Raw genomic sequence first — 23,350 nt, forward strand, 5'->3', positions numbered from 1 at the left:
ACAGTGCAGGCTTGGTACAACATGGCAGACTCAATGGCTTGATAATAGATCTTCATTTTATTAAATCTATTATCAGTTTCTGTGCCCTTCAAGGAAGACTAACTTGGAGAAAATTGCTTGCACAGGGCTTGGGTTCTTGGGATTATTAAAGTCACTGAGGCAGAAAATTCTTTCTGTTGACAACCAACCAAGAAAAGCTTGTTTCCCCAGCATGTCCCATGTTGCCACTTGGCCCATGGGCTATAGCAGCTCCGTCTGCCTTCCTCTGTGCTCCAACAGTAAGAGCTTGAGGACAATAGTGTACTTGGCTTCATCTTCAGGAGAGCTTGGGAACTCAGCTAGACATGGCCTCTTTGTGGAAAAAACAGATTTCTAGGTTCTAGGAAGTTCTCTCATGTTGGTGTTCTAGCATCAGAAAGACCTCGTACTACAGTGTCAAGGGGATATATTGACAAAACCTTATCAAGAAATGTTTCTTGAGCTCCCAGGAGTACCTGGTACCTCCCTGGGAGCTTAAGCTACAACAACAACAACGTGAAGCCAACCAATCCCTGCCCTCAGAGAGCTTGCAATCTATCGCCAACATAGACATGTATAGTACATAGAAAAGAGCTACAAGGCAGGTCTTTTTGAGTGTGGCAAGGGGAGGCATTAGCAGCTGGAAGAATTAGGGAAGGTCTCATGGAGCAGGTAGCGCCTGAGTTAAGTTTTCAAGGAAACTAAGTATTCCAAGAAGTGGAAGTTAGAGGGAGGCAGATTTGGAACAAAAGGTGGAAATCACAGAGGGCCAGCTTTAGGTTCAGTTGAAAGATCTTCCCAACAATCAGTTGGGCAGTCATTCATTCTAACAGTGGGATGAGCTGATGGCAGAGGTAGTGGCTGTGGGCCAAGCCCGTGTGACTTTTTTTTTTTTTTTTTTTTTTGCGGGGCAATGGGGGTTAAGTGACTTGTCCAGGGTCACACAGCCAGTAAGTGTCAAGTGTCTGAGGCTGGATTTGACCTCAGGAACTCCTGAATCCAGGGCCGGTGCTTTATCCACTGCGCCACCTAGCCGCCCCGCCGTGTGACTTTTTCTATCAGAAAAAATGTCACAGTGATTCTCGTCCAGACCTGGGCTGCCATAGATGGCTGGCGACGTCCCTTCCAGCTGGGGTTCTCCAGGGATTCTGACTCTGTGAATCTCTTATTTTAGGTTTACTTGGACAGCTGGTTAGAACACATGGACACCAATTGATTTTTTTCCCCCTTTCTGTTTAGATATAAGCCCTCAGAAGAATTTCTGTCTGGATGCCACCTGTTGAGCAAACATCTACCTGAAGTTTGGACCACAACTGACCAGCAATTGGTATCCTTCTTATTCTGTGGATATAAGAAGGGTGGGGATGTTGAAGTAGTTGGCCTTGACCAAGAAGCATCCAAGTCCTCTTGCCCAGAGTGGGCTGAAGGGCTCCCAGGAGCCTGATGGGACTTTCTGCATCACTCTGTCCAAACTCTGCCACTGGGAGCTTGTAATCGTGGGGAATTCTGATTAGAAAGGAAGGAAACACACATTTATTAAGCTCCTTCTCTTTACCAGACTTTGCCAAGCACTTTATAAATATTATCTCACTTGATCCTCACCACAACCCTGGGAGGTAGGTGATATTACCATTCCCATTTTACAGATAGATAAACTGAGGCAAGCAGGGTTAAGTGACTTGGCCAGGCTCACACAGATATTGAGTGTTTGAGGCTGGATTTGAACTCAGGTCTTCCTGACTCCCAAATCCAGCCATCCATTCACTGTGGTGCCCCCTAGCCGCCTACACCTTAAGTACAGCATGAGTGACTGCTAATCAGAAAATTCCTTGTGTGAGGGTGGGCTCTGAAATGGTGTCATGGTCTATTATTTTCTTGGCTTTGGTGTGTGCACTCTGCATAGTAGGTAGAATTGGACCTGGGTTTAGGAAGACCTGGCTTCAAATCCAGCATCAGATGCTAACTAACTGTGACCTTGGAAAAAGTCCTTCACCTCCTTAAGTCTATTCCTCTGTCATATGGAGATAATAATGGTACCTCCTCACTGGCTTGTTAGGAGCCTTAAATGAGAAGTGCATTTGGTAAATCTCGAAGAGCCATATAAATGTGAGCTGTTTGCTGTTGCTGGGCTCAAAAATACATAGTGCTCCATGCATTTTACTGCACAGGAAGTGGCAAAGTGGGATTAGAACCCAGGCTCTCAGGTTCTGCATCCAGTGTTCTTGTCACTGAACTATACCTACCTACCTTCCTTCCTTCCCTCTCTCCCTCCCTCCCTCCTTCCTTCCTTCCTTCCTTCCCTCTCTCCCTCCTTCCTTCCTTCCTTCCTTCCTTCCTTCCTTCCTTCCTTCCTTCCTTCCTTCCTTCCTTCCTTCCTTCCTTCCTTCCTTCCTTCCTTCCTTCCTTCCTTCCTTCCTTCCTTCCTTCCTTCCTTCCTTCCTTCCTTCCTTCCTTCCTTCCCTCCCTCCCTCCCTCCCTCCCTCTCTCCCTCTCTCCCTCCCTCCCTCCTTCCTTCCTTCCTCCCTCTCTCCCTCCCTTCCTCTTTTCCTTCCTTTTTTCTTAAAGTTTTTGAGAGTAAGACAGGAACAGATTCCTTTTGAGAGCAGCTGTACTCAGTAGGCCCCCAGTGACACCAGCCTCTGCACATTTCTTCAGACCCAGCCTGCGTCCTCCATTGGCTGCTTGCGTGGGAAGAATGGACACCCTGATGAATTTAGCCTTGTTGGCAGCTTGGCCAGTGTTTTATCTTCCCTGTTTTCAGTGAGTCGGCAAGTAGTTCTTCTAAGGCTGGTGTAGCGCCCGCCCCCGTCGTGGTTTCAAGCAGGCTTCTGGTATAAATTCATAGCGATTAACACTTAAAGGAGACTCTCACATCATCTGGTCTGCTTATTTGAATGAAACCCAAATTGGAACATGGAGGAATTTCTTCTCTTGTCATTTCTAAACCTGCCCACATGGGCCTCATAAAATGCTTTCAGATGCTTTTAGGGGAATCTTGCTGGCAAGAAAAACAGGGGAATTTAGAATTTAGAATTTAGAATTGTTTAAGCACAGACCAGCCCATTGCTGCCTCTCTGCAAAATCATCACTGAAGTATATAACAGGGGCTCTTTAAATTGCTAATTAGGATCACTTGATGGGGCTAGCGTTAACCTTACAGGATGGCTATATTTTTTCAGGCTTTTTTTACCATTAGATTTCAGGGCACAAAATCGAATCAATTCGTTTATTAAGCACTGACTACAGTGCTAGGCACTGGGATGCAATAAATGTTTAACCACCAGCTCCCTAAGAAAAAAAATTATTCACCACACACTTTTAGGTTTAGTCAGCATTATTAACATTTTCTTCATCACTTTCTTAACTCTAGGCAACCAACCAAACAATAAATCAAGCCCTAATTTGTAGTGTTTGCTGATTTGCTGAATATTTAACAATTGGCTTTGGCCAATGGGTTTGAACTGGGTCTAGCACATCCCTGAATACAAAGACAGAATTGAAATGAATCCTGTCAGGGAACTTTATTCTAGTTGGGGGGGGGGGGGACAGCATGTATTTCTATAAGTATATGAAAACCAAATTCAAAGTAATTTGGTTTTGGGGGTTTTTTTTGGTGAGGCAATTGGGGTCAAGTGACTTGCCCAGACTCACACAGCTAGTAAGTGTCAAGGGTCTGAGGTCAGATTTGAACTCAGGTCCTCCTGAATCCAGGGCCGGTGTTCTATCCACTGTGCCACCTAGCTGCCCCAAATTCAAAGTAATTTGGAAAGAGACCTAGAAAGGCCTTCTGGAGAAGGCAACATTTTTGCTTCAGTTGAAGGAAACTAGGGTTTCATCAATTTACCCATCTGTAAAAGGGCAGCGTTGGGCTACATAGCCTCTGAGGTTTCTCTCAGCTCTGAGAGCCACTGAAAACACCCAGATCTTTGTCAGCTGAACTGTTGTCCACCATTGTTTTTGGAGCCCAAACAGGAGACTTTAGTTTTCATCTTTAATTAAATTCAGTCCAGTTTTCCAGCTTGTCAAGGCTTTTTTTTTTTTTTTTGGTGGGGCAATAAGGGTTAAGTGACTTGCCCAGGGTCACCCAGCTAGTAAGTGTCAAGTGTCTGAGGCTGCATTTGAACTCAGGTCCTCCAGAATCCAGGACCAGTGTTTTATCCACTGTGCCACCTAGCTGCCCTTGTCAAGGCTTTTTAAAAAATCCTCCCACCAAAGGGTTGGCTAGCCTGCCCAGCCTTGTGTCATCAACAGCTTTGATAGGCCCACCATGTCATTGATAAAAACGTTAAGAATTGTTGGGGCACTCCACTAAAAACTTCTTTCAAGTTGACTCTGAACCATTCATTAATCGTTATTCCTTGGCTGTGGTCATTTAACCAGTTCTGTCTCCCCCTTAATATACCCACAGGTGGCCTATAGCTTCCTTTTCTTTCACAAGAATAGCATGAAAGATGTTGCTTAAATGCTTTTGTCAAAATCCAGGCAAACTCTATCAACAATATTGCCTTGACTTAGCAGTTTAGTGACTGTCAAAAAAATAAAAATATTAGTTTGCTCTGACCCATCCTTGATGAAGGCACTGGCTTTAAAGTAATTGCTGTGGCTTCCTTTTCTAAATGTTTGTCACCTGTCTTTAAATTTTTTTAAATAATTAATCTTGGGGGCAGCTAGATGGCGCAGTGGTTAAAGCACCAGCCTTGGATTCAGGAGGACCTGAGTTCAAATCCGGCCTCAGACACTTGACACTTACTAGCTGTGTGACCCTGGGCAAGTCACTTAACCCCCATTGCCTGCAAAAAAATTTTTTAAAAAATCTTATTTTTAAACTATCAAATATTTATTTTTCTCCTTCCCATCTCCGTCCATATTGAGGAAAAAAAACCACCCTTATAACAAATAAACATAGTCAAGTAAAACAAATCTCCATATTGGCTACATAAAAATGTATGGTTCATTCTGCATGCTGACTTCCTCACCTCTCTGCCAGGAGGTGAGTAACATTCTTTATCATTTGTCCTCCAGGTTCTTGGGTCTTTCTAAGCTATCTTTACAAAGTCATTGTTATGGCATTAATTTTCTGTTGATTCTGTTCATTTCACTCTGTATCAGTTCATGTAAGTCTTCTTAGGTTTCTCTGAGACCCTCCTTTTCATCATTTTCTACACCACCACAATATTGCATCACATAGACTTGATGAGACCACCTCAGTTGGTTTGACCCCCTTAGTGACCACTCTAGAATTTTGCTGTGGAATTGAAGCTGGGTAACTTTAGGGAAATAACGCAATGTGATAATTTAAACATGAAGACAAAGATGAGGGGGGAAAGTGTTAATGAAGCAGCAGAGAATCATAAATATAAAACTAGGAGGGACCTCAGAAGCTGCTCCAGCCTCTCTGATTTCACAGAAGTATAAACTGAAGCCCAGAGAGTTCAGGTGGCAAGTTCAGGGTCACACAGAGGGAGTGAATAGCAGGGCTGGGATCCAACTCCAAATATAGTGAGTCCAATGCTCTCATTTTCAAGTTGACGTTGTCAAGTCAGGGTTTGGCTTTGATGATTTCTGAACCGTTTACTAGCTTTCAATCCTTTGAGCCCAACAACAGCAACAGTGGCATTTATTGGGCATTTGTATGTGCCAGGCACTGTGTACATGATGTCACTGGATCCTCAGAACAACCCTGGGGGGTAGGTGCTATTATTTTCCCTGTTTTACAGTTAAGGAAAGTAAGGCAGACAGAGGTCAAGTGACTTGCCCAAGATCAAGTGAATGTTTGAGGCTGGATTTGAACTCAGATCTTCCTGACTCCAGGCTCTATCCCCTCTTCTACCTAGCTACAAAGCACAGGTCACACTCTTGAAAGTCTCTCTCAAAATAGAGGGTTAGTGGGAGGGCAGGGAAGCTAATGGGTCAGACTTCACTTCAGACCCAAAGGATCCCCCTCCCCCTCCTGAGCCAGGGGTCATCTGAGCTGGGCAACAGTAATTGGGTATCTTGTCATTTCAGAAGCAAAGCTTGAACACCGTCAGTCAAGAGTGGTTCCGAGTCTCGAGTCGGAAGTCCTCTAGCCCCTCGATTGTCGCAGCCTATCTCAGTGAGTTCCAGCCCAGTGACCCCGACTTCCTGAAGCTGCTTGTCAACTTGGCAGATGACAATGGGAACACGGCTCTCCACTATAGCGTCTCCCACTCCAACTTCCCCATCGTTAAACTGCTGCTCGAGACAGGTCAGGACATTTCCCTGCCTTGCCTGCTATTTTCCTTTCCATGTGGAGGCTTTGTGACCTCCCTCCCAAAGCCTTGCCTGTGAGAGGCCCTGCCAACAACTGGTACTCAGAGCATTGGAGGTGCCAGTCTATTTTTTTAAACTGTGACTGCCCTGGGGTCGGAATCAGGGGATGAGTTCAAATCCCAACTCTGAGAGTTGTTTAGCTATGGAACTGTGAACAAGTCAATTCATTTCTCTGAGACGTGGTTGCCACATCTGTTTAAAAAAAAGAAATCGCTTCTATTATCTGTGTCACAGAGCTGTCATGAGGAACGTGCTTTGTGAACCTTGAAGTGCTTTAGAGATAGGAGCTACTCTTGAAAACTGGTTTTCTGTGTCGATATACTCATTTTCTGTTAACCAGGATATTCCATTAACCATAGCATCCCATGGTATCCCAGGGTTCTAAGTACATGAATGGTTATAATTGCATAGAGTTCTTTTAAGAGTGTGTCACATCTTATGTATGCACTCTGAAAGAATAATCACAATTTATTCTATTTAATAAGTTCTATAAAGTGCCTACTGGGGATGCCAAGGAAAACATAAATGGTCCCTTCTCTCAAGGAGTTTACATTAAGAGGACGAACTTGTAGCCAGATGGATAAACACAAAATAAATGCAAAGTATTTTCAAAGTACTGTTGTCCCCACCTTCACCCCCGGGTCCCCTGACTCCACGTTATCACTTTCCATAAGCCGCATAGGCTGGGCTAGGAAAGAACAGGCCTCTTATCTTCTGCACCCAGATTTCTCCTGATGAAGATAAAGAATCCATATTAAACTGAGCCATTTTAAAATTACCGGGGTTGGGGGGGCAGCTAGGTGGCGCAGTAGTTAGAGCACCGGCCCTGGATTCAGAAGGTCATGAGTTCAAATCCGGCCTCAGACACTTAACACTTACTAGCTGTGTGACCCTGGGCAAGTCACTTAACCCCAATTGCCTCACCAAAAAACAAAACAAAATTACTTGGGGATTTTTCATTTAAAAAGGAAAAAAGGGGGCAGCGAGGTGGCGCAGTGGATAAAGCACCCACCCTGGATTCAGGAGTACCTGAGTTCAAATCCGGCCTCAGACACTTAACACTTACTAGCTGTGTGACCCTGGGCAAGTCACTTAACCCCAATTGCCTTACCGGGGGAAAAAAAAAAGGAAAAAAAAAACCCAACCCAGCCAAGTCCAGGCTCCACCACTGGGCTCAGATGCTAAAGAATGTGTGTCCCAAGTGATTTTACGTCCTCTTGTTTTGTTCTTTTGTGCCTGTCAATTCTCACTGACTAGTAGGCCCGCAGGAGCTGTGACCTACGTGAATGGGGGCTTCAGGAGCAATCCCTTTAATCAGTTGAAATGATAGCCTGAGGAGGGAGGCTGTTTGTTGCTCAGAAGCACCTGTCAGCAGCTGTGCTCAATTAAGTTACTCCTTCCTCCTCTGTCTCTTCTTCCCTTGTTACTGGCCTAAGGCAACTGACCCCAAAGGGGTCATTTAAGTCACCCTAGGTCTCTCATCCCCTACCAAATCCGTACCCGGGGGGGAAAAACCCCATACAACTGCAAGGCATTTTCCTAGAGATAAAAGAGGCCGCAGATGGGAAGCTCTTTCTCATGTCTTAAAAGCTGATGTAAATTTACCATCCAGTTAGAAACAATTAATTAATATGACAGTACAGACTATAAGGCAAGGGTCCGAAAGTGGTCTGTTCCTCACTTCTGATTGCCCAGATGTTAACACCTGTTTTCAGAAATGCTCATGAACCTGAGGATGGAACTGAAGTCAGTTATATGATAAATTCTAACCTGGAGATTTCACACTTCCTTAGCCTCAAATACATATCCATGCTTCTGCTGCTGCTGATATTATTACTACTACTACTACCACCAACACCACTGCTACATCATACTCGTTATAATGTCTACTCTGAGAGGGCTTGTTTTTCTGTAGTGTGTATGTGTACATGCATGTATGTGTGTGTCTCAGGGATTGGGTAGAGAAGCAAGTTCTATTCTGCCCCTCCCTGCTTCTCCAGCATGGTAGCTAGCCCTGAGTTCTGCCTTTCTGTTAGGAAGTCTTGGGACAATGGCTACTCGTAGACCCCAGGGAAAGGCAGCCAACATGAAATGGTACAAATTTCAAGAAATGTTACTTGGAGAAAAAGCAGAATTGTGTCCCAAAACCCAGAGGAGCAATACTACTGAGTTACTCTGGTTTTCATGCCAGTAAAAGCAAGAACATTTCTTGAAAGAATGAACTGGTTTGCTGCAATGTAGCCTTTGTAGCAGAGATGTGATGCTCAGGCTCACATTGGCAGCATTTATTCTTTCTCTAGGCTTTTGGGTTCTACCCAAGAACTCCAGAATGAGTTAGGCCTATGCAGATTCATAAATAGTCATTTTTGCAGCCAGGGCAAGCAGCACTCAACTTTTTAATATTCTATGATGCTGTACCCTCTCAATGTTAGCACCCTGGAAAAAGCCCAGTTGCCTTGCCCTAGTTATCACTTAGTGTAGAGTACTACATGTCATTTACAACATTATACAAGAGAAATCTTTGAATGAAAAGCAGTTAGCCCCAAGAGGTCTGTTGATCCCCACAGCCACTTAACAGCCCTGAGTAGGGGATCCCCAGCATCACCCTCTCCCCACTCATCCTGACTTACTTCACTGATGGCAGGCATAAGGGCAGGGGACAGGGGTCCTCATCTTTTCCCTAATTTCCCATTGTTCCTCATCATACTTTTAGCACATGGATGGCCACCCAGTCCACAGACAAGATGAAAATGAAGGTTGTGACCATCATGGTCACATTCACCCAAGTTCTCAATCTTAGCTCCTCACTGCCAACTCTTGTTGTTTCTATCTCTCAAACATCTCTCATACACGTGCCTCCCTTCTCCTTGGTCCTCCAGCCACCACGAGGGTAGTAGAGGCCCTTATCCCTCTCCCCAGACTATCCCAGTAGTCTTCTAACTAGCCTCCCTGCCTCAGCTCTCTGGAGTCCATCGTCTGGGGCAGCTAGGTGGCACAGTGGGTAAAGCACCAGCCCTGGATTCAGGAGGACCTGAGTTCAAATCCAGCCTCAGACACTTGACACTTACTCGCTCTGTGACCCTGGGAAAGTCACTTAACCCTCATTGTCCTGCCAAAAGAAAGAAAAGAAAAAGAAAAAACCCCAAGTGATCATTCTGAGCTCTGGCCATCTCACCCATCTCCTCAATAAACTTCATCTACTCCTTGTTGCCTGTAGGATCACATAGTAACTCCTCTCTCCATCTTTTAAAGCTCTTCACAAGCTGGCCCCTTCCTGTCTCTACAGTCTCCGTGGCCTCTGCAATCCAGGCATTGGCTTACTGGCTATTCCCCATACAGCTCCTCCTCTCCCAACTCTGTGATGCCTTTGGATTGGCCGTCTCCCTCCTTACCTGTGTCTTAGAATGCCAGGCTCCAACCCCACCTTCTGTAGAAGCCCTTCCTGAGCCTCACAGATGCTAGTGCCTTCCTTTATAAGATCACCTTCCATCTCTCTGTATGTATTTGGTATATCCTGCCTATTTACATGGTGTCTGCTCCACGAGACTGTAAGCCCCTTGAGGCCAGGGACGGTCAGGGCTTTTTCTTGTATTCCCAATGCATAGCACAGTGCCTGACCCCTAGTGCTTATTGGTGCTGGATGATTAAGTGTTTTACTTGAGTCATCATTGACTGCACTTTTTTTTTTGCAGGGCAATTCGGCTTAAGTGACTTGCCCAGGGTCACACAGCCAGTAAGTGTTAAGTGTCTGAGGCCGGATTTGAACTCAGGTCCTCCTGAATCCAGGGCTAGTGCTTTATCCACTGCGCCACCTAGCTGCCCCTGACTGCACTTTTTATACAAGACAAAGGCAGACACTCTGGAGTCTTCCTCCTCTCTCCTGTTTGTCCTTGTGCATTTCTCTAGCTCCGTCTTCTTTTCTTTCCCTTTCCCCAGACTCTGTCACGAGCCCTTGTCATCCCTGGGCATCTCTGTGCCAGATCGAGTCATGGGAGCTGGATTCCAATCCTGCCTGTGAGATGGGGGTAGGGCATGTTCCTGCCCACTGTGTGTCTCAGCTTCCTCACGTATAAAATGAGGGCTGGGGGCTAGGTTATCCCTAACTTGGGCTAGAGCTCCAGCTTAAGTGTCCAAAGGAGAGATGAGACAGTGAGCTTCCCGGAGTCAAGCAGAAGATGCGAGAATTTAGAGCTGGGAGGGACCATAGAGGTTAGAAAGATGCTGAGGCCCAGATTGATCAGGAGATCAGAGCGGGGAGTCTCTGAGGCTGGGAGGATTGGAGAAGGCCTTTATGGAGGAGATCAGAGCATCCATGGGACCTTAGGAAATGCTTCGTCCCACACCTTCATTTTCCAGAAGGAGAAACCGAGGCTCAGAGAGGCAGGATAATTTGCAGCTGGAATGGTGGCAGAGCCAAGATGGTGCCTTTTCTAGAATTTGGACCAAGAGCAGAGGGGAAGGTGTTCCAGAAGAGAGGGCCAGGCCTAGAGTCAGAAAGACTCATCTTCCTGAATTCAAATTCAGCCTCAGTCACTTACAAGCTGTGTGACCTTGAGCAAGTCACTTCACCCTGTTTGCCTCAGTCTCTTCATCTGTCCAATGAGCTGGAGAAGGAAATGGCAAACCTCTCCAACATCATGGCCAGGAAAACCCCAAAAGGGGCCATGAAGAGTCACACACGACTGAACAACAACAAACATTCCTGAAATAGGGAGAAGTGTGGACAAGCCCCGGAGGTAGATGCTTGTGACCTTTGGGCTATGCGGGTAGGGAAATAGGCCTTGCTTGTTGCCAGGGGTTCTTAACCAGGGGTCCGCAGAACCCCAAAGGGTCCATGGATAGATTTCAAGGGGTATGTAAACTTGGAAGGGAAAAACTATCTTTATATCAAGATAATTGGTTTCCTTTGTATACTCTGGGTTTTATTCGATGCATTTAAAAACATGATTCTGAAAAGGAGCCCGCAGGCTGCACAAGATTGTCCCAGGGCTCCAAGTCTTACACACACCATTAAGAACCTGGCTCTCATACACACAGGGAGGGCATTAAGAACCCCAGGTCTAGGGGGGGTGGTTTAGAAAAGTGAGCTCAGTGGTGGAGGTTGGGAGCCTCTGAGGGGAGAATTCTTGACTACTGGGAACTACATCCAATTCTCCGTTCAGGGAAGGCTAAGATGATGCCCAGAACTGGAGAGTTGTGCCAAGAGATGTTTCTAGTGGCATCCCGGGTGTTCCTGAGGAGGGAGGTCTGTGTCTATTTGCAGCCTTGCCTCAGGCACTCAGTGTCCCCTCGAGGCATGAATGGCCCCACAAGTTATTGAGCTAAAATAAAAGCGACTCCGGCAGCTCCCTCAGACTCCCTCCCACCGCCATGTTGGCCTGTGTTTGGTCTCCTTTCAGGGGCCCACTCTCTCTGGGCAGATCTGTTTCTTTGGCTTCCAAAGCCTTTCCTGCTTCCCCCTGACTCAGGGTCTGCACTCCCAGGGGAAATGCTCCTTTCATGGTTCCAACATCCATCTAAACGACTCTTCCTTTTTCATGAAATTTTCTATTTTCCTCTGCCTGGGGCATTGGCAGCCTTTCCCCTCCTTAAAATTCATTTGCACTTTCTCTCTCTCACCAGTCATGCTCCTTCTCTCTCAGGGGGCCAGTCCTCTGCCTTCCACGTATCTTGGAATTTTTTTTTCTCTTGGTCGGTCCAGTGTTGCCCTCCCAGCTTCATTTTTCTTTTTCATTGATACCCAGATGTTTCCTTCTCACTTGTGTGTCACCCAGCCCCACCCCCACCCCCACCAACCAATCAGGTCTTTGAGAGTCACTTACCTCTGGGTGAAGCTGGCCTGTGACTAAGCCCCACTGCTCCTGACCTAAACCATCCACTAAGTTCAGGGGGGCATACCAAGTTCCCCAACCTGGAATTAATGACTTCCTATTCCTCTACAGTTAGAGTGAGGAGAAAGAAAGAAGGAAGGAAGGAAGGAAGGAAGGAAGGAAGGAAGGAAAGAAAGAAAGAAAGAAAGAAAGAAAGAAAGAAAGAAAGAAAGAAAGAAAGAAAGAAAGAAAGAAAGAAAGAAAGAAAGAAAGAAAGAAAGAAAGGAGGAAGGAAAGAAAGAACAAGAAAGGAAGAAAGAAACAAGAAAGAGGAAGGAAGGAAGGAAGAAAATATTTATTAAAGTGCTTACTATATGTCAAGTATGAGAGATAAATGCAAAAGGGTTGGTTATAGCATCATGGTCACTTCCCTTCTGGTCTGCATTTCCCTAAGAAAGTGGGGCATGGGCCACCCCCATCTCAACTTGTTCCTTGGCCCCTCATGGAGAAGGGATTGTGCCTTTGAGCCCTATCACCTGAGGCTCAGAGGAGATTGTTTGATTCGTTTGGTCTTGTTTAGAATGTGGCTCTGCTGGGGTGGGGAAGGTGGTTTTGGTTGGGTAAAAATATAATGCAAGGATCAATCAGTCAGTCCACAAGCATTTAGTAAATGCCGCTCTGTGCCAAGGACTACGCTAAGCACCTGAGCTGAGCTTTGAAGAAATCTAGGGATAATAAGAGGCCGAGGTAATCAGGGAGGGCGTTCCAGGCTTGGGGGAGGCAGGAGAAGGAATCTTGTGTGGCTGGTTTGCCTGGAATAAATAGGGAGAGCATGAAGGGGAATGGTAGAAGATTGGCTTGGAGTGGTCTGTGGGAGCCAGATGGCCAAGGGCCTTAAATGCAGGCTGAGGTGGCCCTCCTGGTAATTGCTAGCCCCGAGGGTGGGCGGCAGGGGTCTGCCCACAGATGCCCCACTGTCTGGAATGCTTTGCTGAGTCTTGACCTTCCTCCTGCAGGTGTGTGTGACGTGGACCACCAGAACAAGGCTGGGTACACGGCCGTGATGATCACCCCCCTGGCCTCAGCAGAGACAGACGAAGACATGGATGTGGTTGGGAAACTGTTGAAACAAGGAAATGTGAATATACAGGCGGCTCAGGTAGTCCTGCCCTCTCTGGGCCTTTTACTTGGATAGAGTGGATAGATAGAGTGCCTACTGTGTGCAAGGTGCTAGACTCAGCACTAAGGACACAAAGGTTAAAAAAACAATGAAGTTCCTGCCTCCAAGGGGCTTAGGAGGTGGAGAAGGTGCGCCATATACACAGGGAGAGAAGGTATCAATCAATCAGCAAACATTTATTAAGCACCTACTATGTGCTAGGCACTGTGCTAAGCACCAGGCATCCAAAAATAAGCAAGTTGCTTATAGTCTAATGGCTATGATGGGGTAAAGAAAAGTGAGACAGCATGGTGTAGGAAAACTTGAAAATGAAGAGAGCACTTCTGGTAGGGAATGCAGGAGTTGTGGGGATCAGGGAAGGCTACGCAGCAGAATTTTAGAACTGCGAAGGACAACTGTGACCAAGACTCCATATACTGGCCCTGCCTGAAGACCCCCAGTGAGGGGAACCTCTCATGTCCCGAGGCAGCCAGCCCATCCCACTTTGGGTGAGCCCTAAAACTGAGGCCACAGAGCCCACGTTTGCCTCCTAGAAACTTCCACCTATTCTGGGGTCTTGGTTTTATCTCCCGAGGCGGCAGAATAAATCTGATCTCTCTTCCATGGGCTACAGCACTGGAGAGACCCCCTGCAACCCCCCACCAAAAAAGAAAGTACCTGCTTCCACACCTGTAGAAAGGCACACAGATAAGTCAGTTTATTGGAAGGGAGTTTGTGATGGGGGAAGGGGAGGGCAGCTCTCAACTCTTCATTGCGGTTGCCCTCCTCCAGCTAATCAGTGTCCAAAATGGTGGTCCCTGCAATGAAAAACACTTCCCTCCAGATGAGGTCTGACTAGGACATCCTGGAGGAGCTGACACCTGTGCTAGTCCTTGAAGGGAGAGATGAGGATAAAGGGAATCCTTGGCATGAGGACCGTCTGGGCAAACGAGTGGAGGCTGGAGATGACATGGGGAACAGTTAGTAGCACTGTTTGATTAGAATGTAGCGTGTGAAAGGGAGGGACATGGAATCAGCCTTCATCGCCAGTCTGGGAGCATTAGGATCCTGAAATAAATTCCAAGGATTCATCCCAGTCCTTCCTGGGCACTGGAAGAAGGATTGACTGCCGTCCCTGTCAGAGCCTGATGCCAAAGGAAACAATGCTGCTCTTGGCCTCCCATGTGGTGTCCTTCCAAAGTGCCGTCGTCTTCCCTCAGAATCCCAAACAGGCTGGGGCAGAAGTCGGGGAGTTCCTGCTCTGTGCCCCAGCCTGACGCTGGACAGACTCCATCTGGGCGCTGAGTTTGGGAACATTCCTCTGGTACCAGTCACGAGGAAGCCCTTGCAGACTTGGCTGACCTTGCAAAACACCTGGAGGTTGCCCATCATTACTCATTTATTTTTCTCTCTCTCTCTCTCTCTCTCTCTCTCTCTCTCTCTCTCTCTCTCTCTCTCTCTCTCTCTCTCTCTCTCTCTCTCTCTCTCTCTCCCCCTCTCTCTTCTTCTCCCTCTCAATTATGAGTGTCTCTGGGGAGCTGAGAACCCATAGTTAGAAGGGGAAGTGAGTGTCTGCATTAAAGACCCAGTCCTTTAAAGAGGTTCCCTGCTTCTTACCGTGCCACCCTCCCCCTCCTCTAACACTGCCAGGGCCAGTGCCAGGAGTTCCCATCATGACTGAGAATAACTGGGCTGTGCTGGTAGGGGCCTTCACCCAGCAGTGCCAGGATTGCCCACACCCCACACTTCCCACCACTCTGCCTTCAACCCTGGCAGGTGATAGACGAGTACAGTAGTAATTAATTAATCCACCAGGAATCCCTTTTAGAGAAAAACAAAGAGTTGGGGCCAGCCGGACTTGTTCCCTATACACCTGCCTCAGCAGCTTTGTTGTTGTTGTTGTTTTTTTAAAAAGGTGAAAGGAGAGAACAGGATGGGCTCTTGGGGGAGGGTGGGGCCTGGGAGGGAATGGGCAGCTGCCCCAGGTGCAGACCAGGTGGAATGCAGGAGAGGCCGAGTGGTGGGCCAGGTAGAAACCCCAGAGACCCAGCTCCCACACTCCCCCCTCTCTGGACCCCCATCCAGAGAAAACCAAGATGCTGGTGTGTTTGCATTTTCATGTTCAGGACAGTCCTTTTTAGTGCAGTGAAAAGACAGCCAACTAGAATTTGTCTCCAAGGTCCTGAGTTCGAAATCCTGGCTCTGCTCTTTTACCCCTGGGGTGATCAGGGCCCTTTCTGAGCCACAGTGTCCTCAGCTTAACAACAGGAAATGGGCTCTGAGGTCCCTTCCAACTCTAAAGAGATGATTCCACCTCCTTTGCTTATGCAGTCTCCAAATTCTGATCTTGCCCCAGACATCAAATGCACAGTGACTCTAATCTAACCATTGTTGTCTATTATATAGAATGTAACCTTCTTGAGGAGATGCATAGTGTTGTGCTCCTTTGGGAGACCACCCAACCCATTCTTGTAGTATTGGCTCCCACAGGGGATGACTATATCCAGTTCAAGGTATTCTGTGGGTCTAAAGCCATAGTTCATGAGCCCCCATCAATGTGGTTCCACTATTTAGTAAGAAGGCACAATTATTTCAAAGCAAAGATATGGTAAGAAAATTTACTTCAAAACAACTTGACCATAAACCTGGGGTGCACTTTCCTGAGTGGGAAGAGTGGAGTTTGAAAGTAAAGAGGCATGTAGAAGATACATGTAGCTGATGTGCCTTATGCCTCAGGCAATCTCAGGCTTACTTTTTTAAATGTTGGGAACAAAAACAAAAGTGGAAAAACCCCTGCCTTCAAGGGTCTTCTACTCTACTGGGGAGAAACAACATTTATACTAATAAACAGTCATAGAATATATAAAGTAAATAAAAAGCAATTGATTCTGTTGGAGAAATGTAACAGAGGCTTTAAAAATACTTTCATGGAGGGGCAGCTAGGTGGCGCAGTGGATAAAGCACCGGCCTTGGATTCAGGAGGACCCGAGTTCAAATCCAGCCTCAGACACTTGGCACTAGCTGTGTGACCCTGGGCAAGTCACTTAACCCTCATTGCCCTGTAAAAACAAAACAAAAACAAACAAAAAACATATTTTCATGGAAAAGTTATCAGATGGGAATGCAGAAAAATGTGAGAGCATTTTAAAAATAGGTTTTCCGTTATCACGATGTAAATAGTTAAGATTCAGTAGTTTTATTAATTTATTCATTTACATTGGTCGAGGTGAGGATTCAGCTTATAATAAAAATTTATCAATGTTGCAAGGGCAGTAAAGAAACAAATACCAAAGCTAGTATCACCCTCAGTGCCCATAAACTTCGGCAGGATGAGTAGACGATGCCCTGTCTGATCTTGGAACAAATACTGGATTAGAAATCCGCTGATGTAGGCTGTAATCTAGAAAAATGATAGGGCTGTTGCCATTTGCCTGGGTCACACCTCATCTGGAGATTAACTGTGTTTGGTTCTGGGCATCACATCTCAGATGCCATGGGAGGATTGGGGGAAGGAACTGGGAAAAATCAGGCTGGAGAAGAGAAGACTCAGGGAGACATGCTAACCTGTCCTCAAGTATTAGGGGGGGCTCTTGGGTAAAAAAGGGATTGGACTTTTTCCCAGGGGACATTGTAACATTGTAACAAGTGTAGATATTGTAACAAGACAGATGTAGGGAAAACTTTCTGGTGCTGTTATTCCTACATGGAAATGGCTGCCATAGGGAGGGTGGGCTTGCTGTGACAGCGAGACGTCTAAGCAACTGATGTGGTAGGAGGGATTCTTTTAGCTCTGACCTCATATGTCCCTTCCAAGGCTGAGATTCTTGTCCATCTGGGCATACGTGCCTCTGTGTGTGTGATAATGGAAGTCACATTGAGGTAGAGGACCTGGGTTCACATTCCAGCTCTTCCTGAGATTACTTCCCAGATAGTAATAAAAAAATAATCCTTCCCATTATTTGCTTCCTGCCAGACCTCGGATGAGTCCATTCACTTTGGTCTTCGATTTCTTCATCTGTAAAATGATTTCTAAGGCTCTAAGTCCTAGGACCCTTTCAGAGTACACGGCTTTTTGGAAATCAGTGAAGCTGAGTCTCTCATCATTCTGACTTTGAGGGGGACGCAAACTCTCCAAATATTGGGAGCTTTCCAAGATCACGGGGATTGAGTGGCAGAGTTAGGATCCCAGCTGCTCTGAGTCCAGGGCTCTGTGTACCTTCAGCCTCCCATCTGACCTCATCAGCAGGCACGTACCCAGTACCTGCTATGTTCCAAGCCCCATGCTAAATGATGGGAAGACAGTGACAAGAGTGGGAGGTTCTCTGCTCTCCAGAAGCTTGGTCTCTGCTGAGAAAAGTATCAGTGTTCAGTGTCCACACTTCCACTTTTGAATATAGCCTTCCTTCCTTTCCCTATATTCAGAGAGTCTTCCCTTGGAGCAAACGAGAGGAAAGACAGGAAAACACAAAGCAAAACAAAACAATTCAGCAAAGAGAATAGTAGTGGCCAGCATTTACATAGCTCTTTAAGGTTTGCAAAATACTTTAAATACTTTGGTCCTCACAACAACCCTGTGAAGTCATGTGTGGTTATTACCCACATTTTACAGAGGAGGAGGAAACTGAGGCTGACAGATGGAAATAAGTGCTTCAGTCAAGATTCAAACTTTGGTCTTCCTAATACTAAGTGATCTCAGGGCAGCTAGGTGGCGCAGTGGATAAAGCACAGGCCCTGGATTCAGGAGGACCTGAGTTCAAATCCAGCCTCAGACACTTGACACTAGCTGTGTGACCCTGGGCAAGTCACTTAACCCTCATTGCCCCACAAACAAACAAAAAACACTAAGTTACCTCTAAGATCCCTTCCAGTTCAAAATCGATGATGTTCTGATTCTGTGTTCTGGCCAAGCCAGCATTCTTGCCATTCTCTTTATGCAGCATGCAATCTCCCATCACCATGCCTTTGCATAGGCTGTGCCCAGTACTTCATCCCTCTCTCCTCACTTCTGCCTCTTAGAATCCCTATCTGCATTCAAGCCTGGAAGGAGGAGAAGAGGAAGATGATGGTGGCAAATGTTGGGGGTTGGTTGGAAATGAGAGGAAATCAACACAAACCCACATGGTTTTTGGAAAGTAGACCCTCTTCTGTGATGCTCATCCCGGATGGCCCCTTTTTACTCAGCCCATCTTTTCTCTCTGGTACCTTTCCCCAGTGCCATGTTTTATTCCTGCTTTTCAGACTTCCTCCTTGGTGTTGGGTTCTGGTTGGGTCACATTTACCTTCCTGCAGACCCAGGCCAATCTCGCATCCTAAAAGGATAAACAGTTCCAACCATTAGAGCCTCCCCTCACTCCATTGGGAGTCTGTTCCTGTTCTCCCCCATGTCCCTCTCTATGATGACTCTGGAATGGAAGGTGGCTCATTGTTCTCCCTTGACTCTCTCCAGGGAGGTCAAACTGCACTGATGCTGGGGGTGAGCCACGATAGGGAGGACATGGTGAAGGCCCTGCTGACCTGCTGTGCCGATGTCAACCTTCAGGACCACGTCGGGACAACGGCGCTCATGGTGGCTGCTCACCATGGCAACACGGAGATGGTGAAACTCCTCCTGGCTCATCCAGGCTGCGACACAGCCTTGACCGACAAGGTGAGAGGGCCCTGGCTCTGATCTGGACACTGTCAGGAATACGGCTGCCAGTCTGGGAGGCGGATGGGGACTTTCTGCAAGGGCACCTGTGGCTCCTTGGGAATCCCTGCATATACCAGGAAAGACTTGCTGGAGCCCACGGTCCCTTGGTCTAAGCCTGGGAGGGAGATGGAACCCAAGGCCACCTGTCCAACTGAAAACCACCTAAAAGGTGGCCCGCAGGAATCTGCATTTGTTGCACACTTTGACGTGCCTTTTTTTACCCAAATGCAAAATGAACTCAGGATTGGGAAGAGCTCTCCCTGGCCTGTGCATAGCACCCTAATAAGTAACATCTGAATTTCCTCTGTGCTATTAGCAGATCCACATTTCTCCTCACACCTCCCTGGGACCGGGACGGCATCCTCAGCCCTTCCCCAGGGGGTCGGCAGTTCCCCCAAACCTGGGCTTGGCCCCAGCACTGCTAGTGAAGTAATTAGAGGGCCCAGACCCTCCTGAAATGAATATTGGGGGCAGGCAGAGAGGGGGCTGCTCTCCCCTGGAGCTGCACGAAAGGGGCCGTATTAACTGGATGCAGCCCCACCAGCCTGTAATCAGAAACAGCCCCTCTACTGGTCGACATCAAAGGACTGTGTCAGGAACATGGTCCCCATTAGAGACAAGGGATTGATAGGCCCCTGGGGAGGAGCGATCAGTGCAGCAGCAATGTCTCCCCTTGGGGGAGGGCAAGGCAGGGCTGAAGCCGGGGATCACAGAGTTAGAAAAAGGAGGACCTCTGCAGCCCTGTCTCCCTGGGCTCATCCTTTTACAGAAGAGGAAACTGAGGCGACAGACGGTTATGTGGGTCACGTGGCCAGTAGGTGTCTGAGGAGAGATTTAGATCCACATTCCTGCCCCCCAAGTCCCACACCCACCCTACTTGCTGAACCACACGGCTTCTAATTCTGAAAGCATGCAACGTCTTCCCCCAGAGTGCCGAGGGGCTGTGTGGCTGCTCAGCATCCTGGGCCTCCTTGCCCTGGAAGAAGGATGAACTCATGGCCACAGCCACCCAGTCCCAGCTCCCGGCACAAGGTCATAGCTTTTTAGCAGAGAAAGAAATGAACTTGTCATTTTTTCCCCCTCTAGGCTGGCCACACGGCCTTGTCCCTGGCCCTGGCATCCCCCGCCCACGGGGAAATTGCTGAACTCTTGTGGGCCCACGCAGAGCAGGGCAGGTCCCTTGGGCCGTAGAAGAGTTCGAGAGAGGCCGGCACCCCCAAACAAAAGGATCGTTGTGGGACTCCTCCGTGCCAGCTATGACGGGGGGCACAGGCTGAAATGAGACGTCTCCTTTCCTGACTTCTCAAGGGGAAGAGCTATGTCGGCTATGCACCCCCTTTCCTGGTGTATCCTCCTGCTTCTAGGGCGCTTCCTGGTCTTCACTAGGCCTGGCCTCATCAAGGACAGGGGCTGCAGGGCCTGAGAGGACATCACTCGCTCCTTCCCTTTGGTTTGGTTTGGTTTGGTTTGGTTTTTTTAAACACCCCTTTACTCTGTATCCCTTATTAGCACAAAGGATCCCCCAAGGCAAGCCCGGGAGCACATTAGCAAAGCAATACTTTTTACATGAAATTGAAAGAATTGTGTCTTTTGTCCCCTTCGGCTTCTATTTTAAACCAACTGGACAGGAACAGAAGTGAAGGCAAGACTGCCCAGAGAGAGGGAGGCCTGAGTTCAAGTCTTGCCTTGGACACATAGGGATTCCATGACCTTGGGGAAGTCACTTCCCTCTTGGTGCCCCGGGCAGCCTTGGAGACTAGAAGGGAGAGATGAGCCACTGCTCTGCTTGGTGGAGTGAGCGCTCCCCAAGGGTTAAGTCACTGGTCCAGCCAAACATGCGTGCATATATGTATAGACAAGTACATACGTCTCCATCATAGAACCTTAGAATTAGAGCTAGAAGTTCCCTGTGTGTGTGTATAGATAAACATATATGGCCCCATTATAGATAGTAGTGTACATGTAGAGTCTGACCCCCTTCTCATTTTACAGATGGGGAAACTCATCTGCAGGGTCAAGCGACTTGCCCAGGGTCATATAGCTAGTAAGTGTGTGAGGCTGTATTTGAACTCATGTCTCCTAATGTGTGCCATATGTATGTGTGTTTGTAGGTGTGTCTATAAGTGTGTGTGCATACACGTGGAGAAAGAGCACACTCATGTTCCTGAACTGAAGAGCTCCCTGTGGTCCACTTGCACAAGAATCACATTGAAGTCTTTCCACCAATAATACTCTGCTATTCCACTGATGATCTGCCCTGAGGCAATTTTCTAGGACCTAAACCCTTGTCAGTCTCCATCAGTGGAGAGAGACTGCATGGTGGGAGTTCCCTACACTTAGAAAATCACTCCTTCACCTGTACATATGTGGGGATGTATATACATACTGTATCAATCAATTAACGAGAATTTATTAAGCACTTACTATGTGACAGGCACTGGGCTAAGTGCTATAGATACAAAGAAAGGCAAAAGTAAGATTTCTTCCCTCAAGTTTCTCGAGTGTGTGTGTGTGTGTGTGTGTGTGTGTGTGTGTGTATAGCAATAATCGTAGCAGCAGGAACAGGGCATTGTACATAGTTGTTGAGTTGTTTTAGTCATGTCCAACTCTTTGTGGCCCCATTTGGGGTTTTCTTGGCACTGATCCTGGAGTCGTTTGCCATGCTCATTTTGCAGATGAAGAAACTGAGGCTAACAAGGTTAAGTGACTTCCCCAAGGTCACACAATTAGTAAGTATCTGAGATAGGATTTGAACTCAGGAAGAGTTGGAGTTCCTTCCACTGTGGCGTCACCCCGCTGTCCATTTTAGAGAGGGAGGGAGCTGGCTCAGTAGAGACCTTTGCTGAGATCTTGCTTCTGACAAATCTTGGCTGAATGACTTCATCTCTCAATGTCTCAGGCAGCTCTGAGATTATCGATGATAGGGCAGTGGCTGATTTGCACTGATGGAGAGGAGACCAAAACGTTCTATATACACACACCTTATGTACACATAATAATAATATTGGGGCAGCTAGGTGGTGCAGTGGATAGAGCACCGGCCCTGGAGTCAGGAGGACCTGAGTTCAAATCTGGCCTCAGACACTTAACACTTACTAGCTGTGTGACCCTGGAAAAGTCACGTAATCCCAATGGTCTCACTAAAAAAACAAACAAAATAATAATAATAATAATAATAATAATAATAATAATAATATCACTTACATGGCACTTAAGGTATGCTGTGCACTTCACAAACATCTCATTTTATCCTCACAATAGTCCTGGGAGGTAGGTACTATTTTACAGATAAGGAAACTGAGGCAGGCAGAAGTTAAGTGACTTGCCCAGGCTTGCACAGCAAGGATGTATTAGAAGCAAGGTCCAATAAAGGTCCTCTTGACTGAGTAGACTTGGATTGGAACGTTTGGATAGAATTGGGCTTCTCAGCACCAGCCCTGGGAATTAATCACCAAGAAATTCTGAGTGCAGAAAAAAAAAATTCCAAGCAGGACTGGTGGAATGAGGCCCTGGTTTATGGGACCCTACATGGAGCCGGGCTGAGATGGAAACATCAGATTCAGACAAGGCAGGAAGCCACAAAGGTACCCACTCCAAGCACACGGGTGTTCTGCTTTGCAAATTCGCCACTGCCATATGGTGCTTATTTTGTCCAATTAAATCGGAATTACCCAGGAAACACCATCCATCCAAAGCCACCAGGCCTTTATAGAGTACTTGGGCATGGCTGGCAGAGATCAGTTCTCCCTGACCTGGCATAAGAAACTGATTAGTGGGAGAATAAACTTCCGGGGAGGGGGGGGGGCTGGGTTAGTCCCATTTCAGAAGCTTCCCCCACCATTTCCTTGGGAACAATATCCAAAGATAGTTCTGACTTCTCCTCCCAGGGCCCCCACGGCTGAACATCTGCTCTGAAGTCCTTTACCCAAAGCCCTGCCCCTGCCCCTGCCCCCTCACACACAACGAAATCCTGTGTTGCAACAGGTTTGCCAGAGGGAACGAACCAGAGGGGGTGGCTTTCTGTCCTTGGCCTTACCTCCCCCCATTTCTGCTGCTGCTTTCTGCCCAACTATACTTGGGGTCCTGGAAGACGATAGACGTGGAACCAACAGTTTGAAGCCACCTAAAATTGTATTAATTTTTTTTATTCACTTTTTCCTGGTGAAAATTTCCATTTGCCCAGCCAAGAAAGGTATCCAAGTGGCTGGGATCAGACAAGGAAACAAACTCAAGAACTATGGGGCCTTGATAAGGATGGTGACACCCTGGGTGGCCTTGGGAAGGCTCTTTAACCTCTCTGGCCTTTGATGGAGAGCATCAGAGAGAGGTTATCAGAATGGTGAAGGGGCTGGCATTCACGGTGGAAGGAATGGGCGATGTTTA

At 47.2% G+C, this 23,350-nt stretch overlaps 1 protein-coding gene across 5 annotated transcripts in view; it reads left to right on the forward strand.

Moving 5' to 3' along the window:
* The window catches only part of KANK4 (KN motif and ankyrin repeat domains 4), a 107,065-nt gene extending 85,650 nt beyond the window's left edge, over positions 1 to 21,415 (forward strand). For all 5 annotated transcript variants that reach the window (XM_043999368.1, XM_043999366.1, XM_043999371.1 and 2 more), the window contains exons 6-10: positions 1,258 to 1,345; positions 6,025 to 6,244; positions 13,136 to 13,278; positions 18,725 to 18,925; positions 20,054 to 21,415. In XM_043999368.1, the coding sequence (XP_043855303.1) occupies positions 1,258 to 1,345; positions 6,025 to 6,244; positions 13,136 to 13,278; positions 18,725 to 18,925; positions 20,054 to 20,158 (757 nt within the window). In that variant the 3' untranslated portion in view covers positions 20,159 to 21,415. The remainder of the gene's footprint in view (positions 1 to 1,257; positions 1,346 to 6,024; positions 6,245 to 13,135; positions 13,279 to 18,724; positions 18,926 to 20,053) is intronic.
* The last annotated feature ends 1,935 nt before the right edge of the window (positions 21,416 to 23,350 follow it).

Source organism: Dromiciops gliroides, chromosome 4 (assembly GCF_019393635.1).
Source record: "Dromiciops gliroides isolate mDroGli1 chromosome 4, mDroGli1.pri, whole genome shotgun sequence".
Classification (NCBI taxonomy): domain Eukaryota; kingdom Metazoa; phylum Chordata; class Mammalia; order Microbiotheria; family Microbiotheriidae; genus Dromiciops; species Dromiciops gliroides.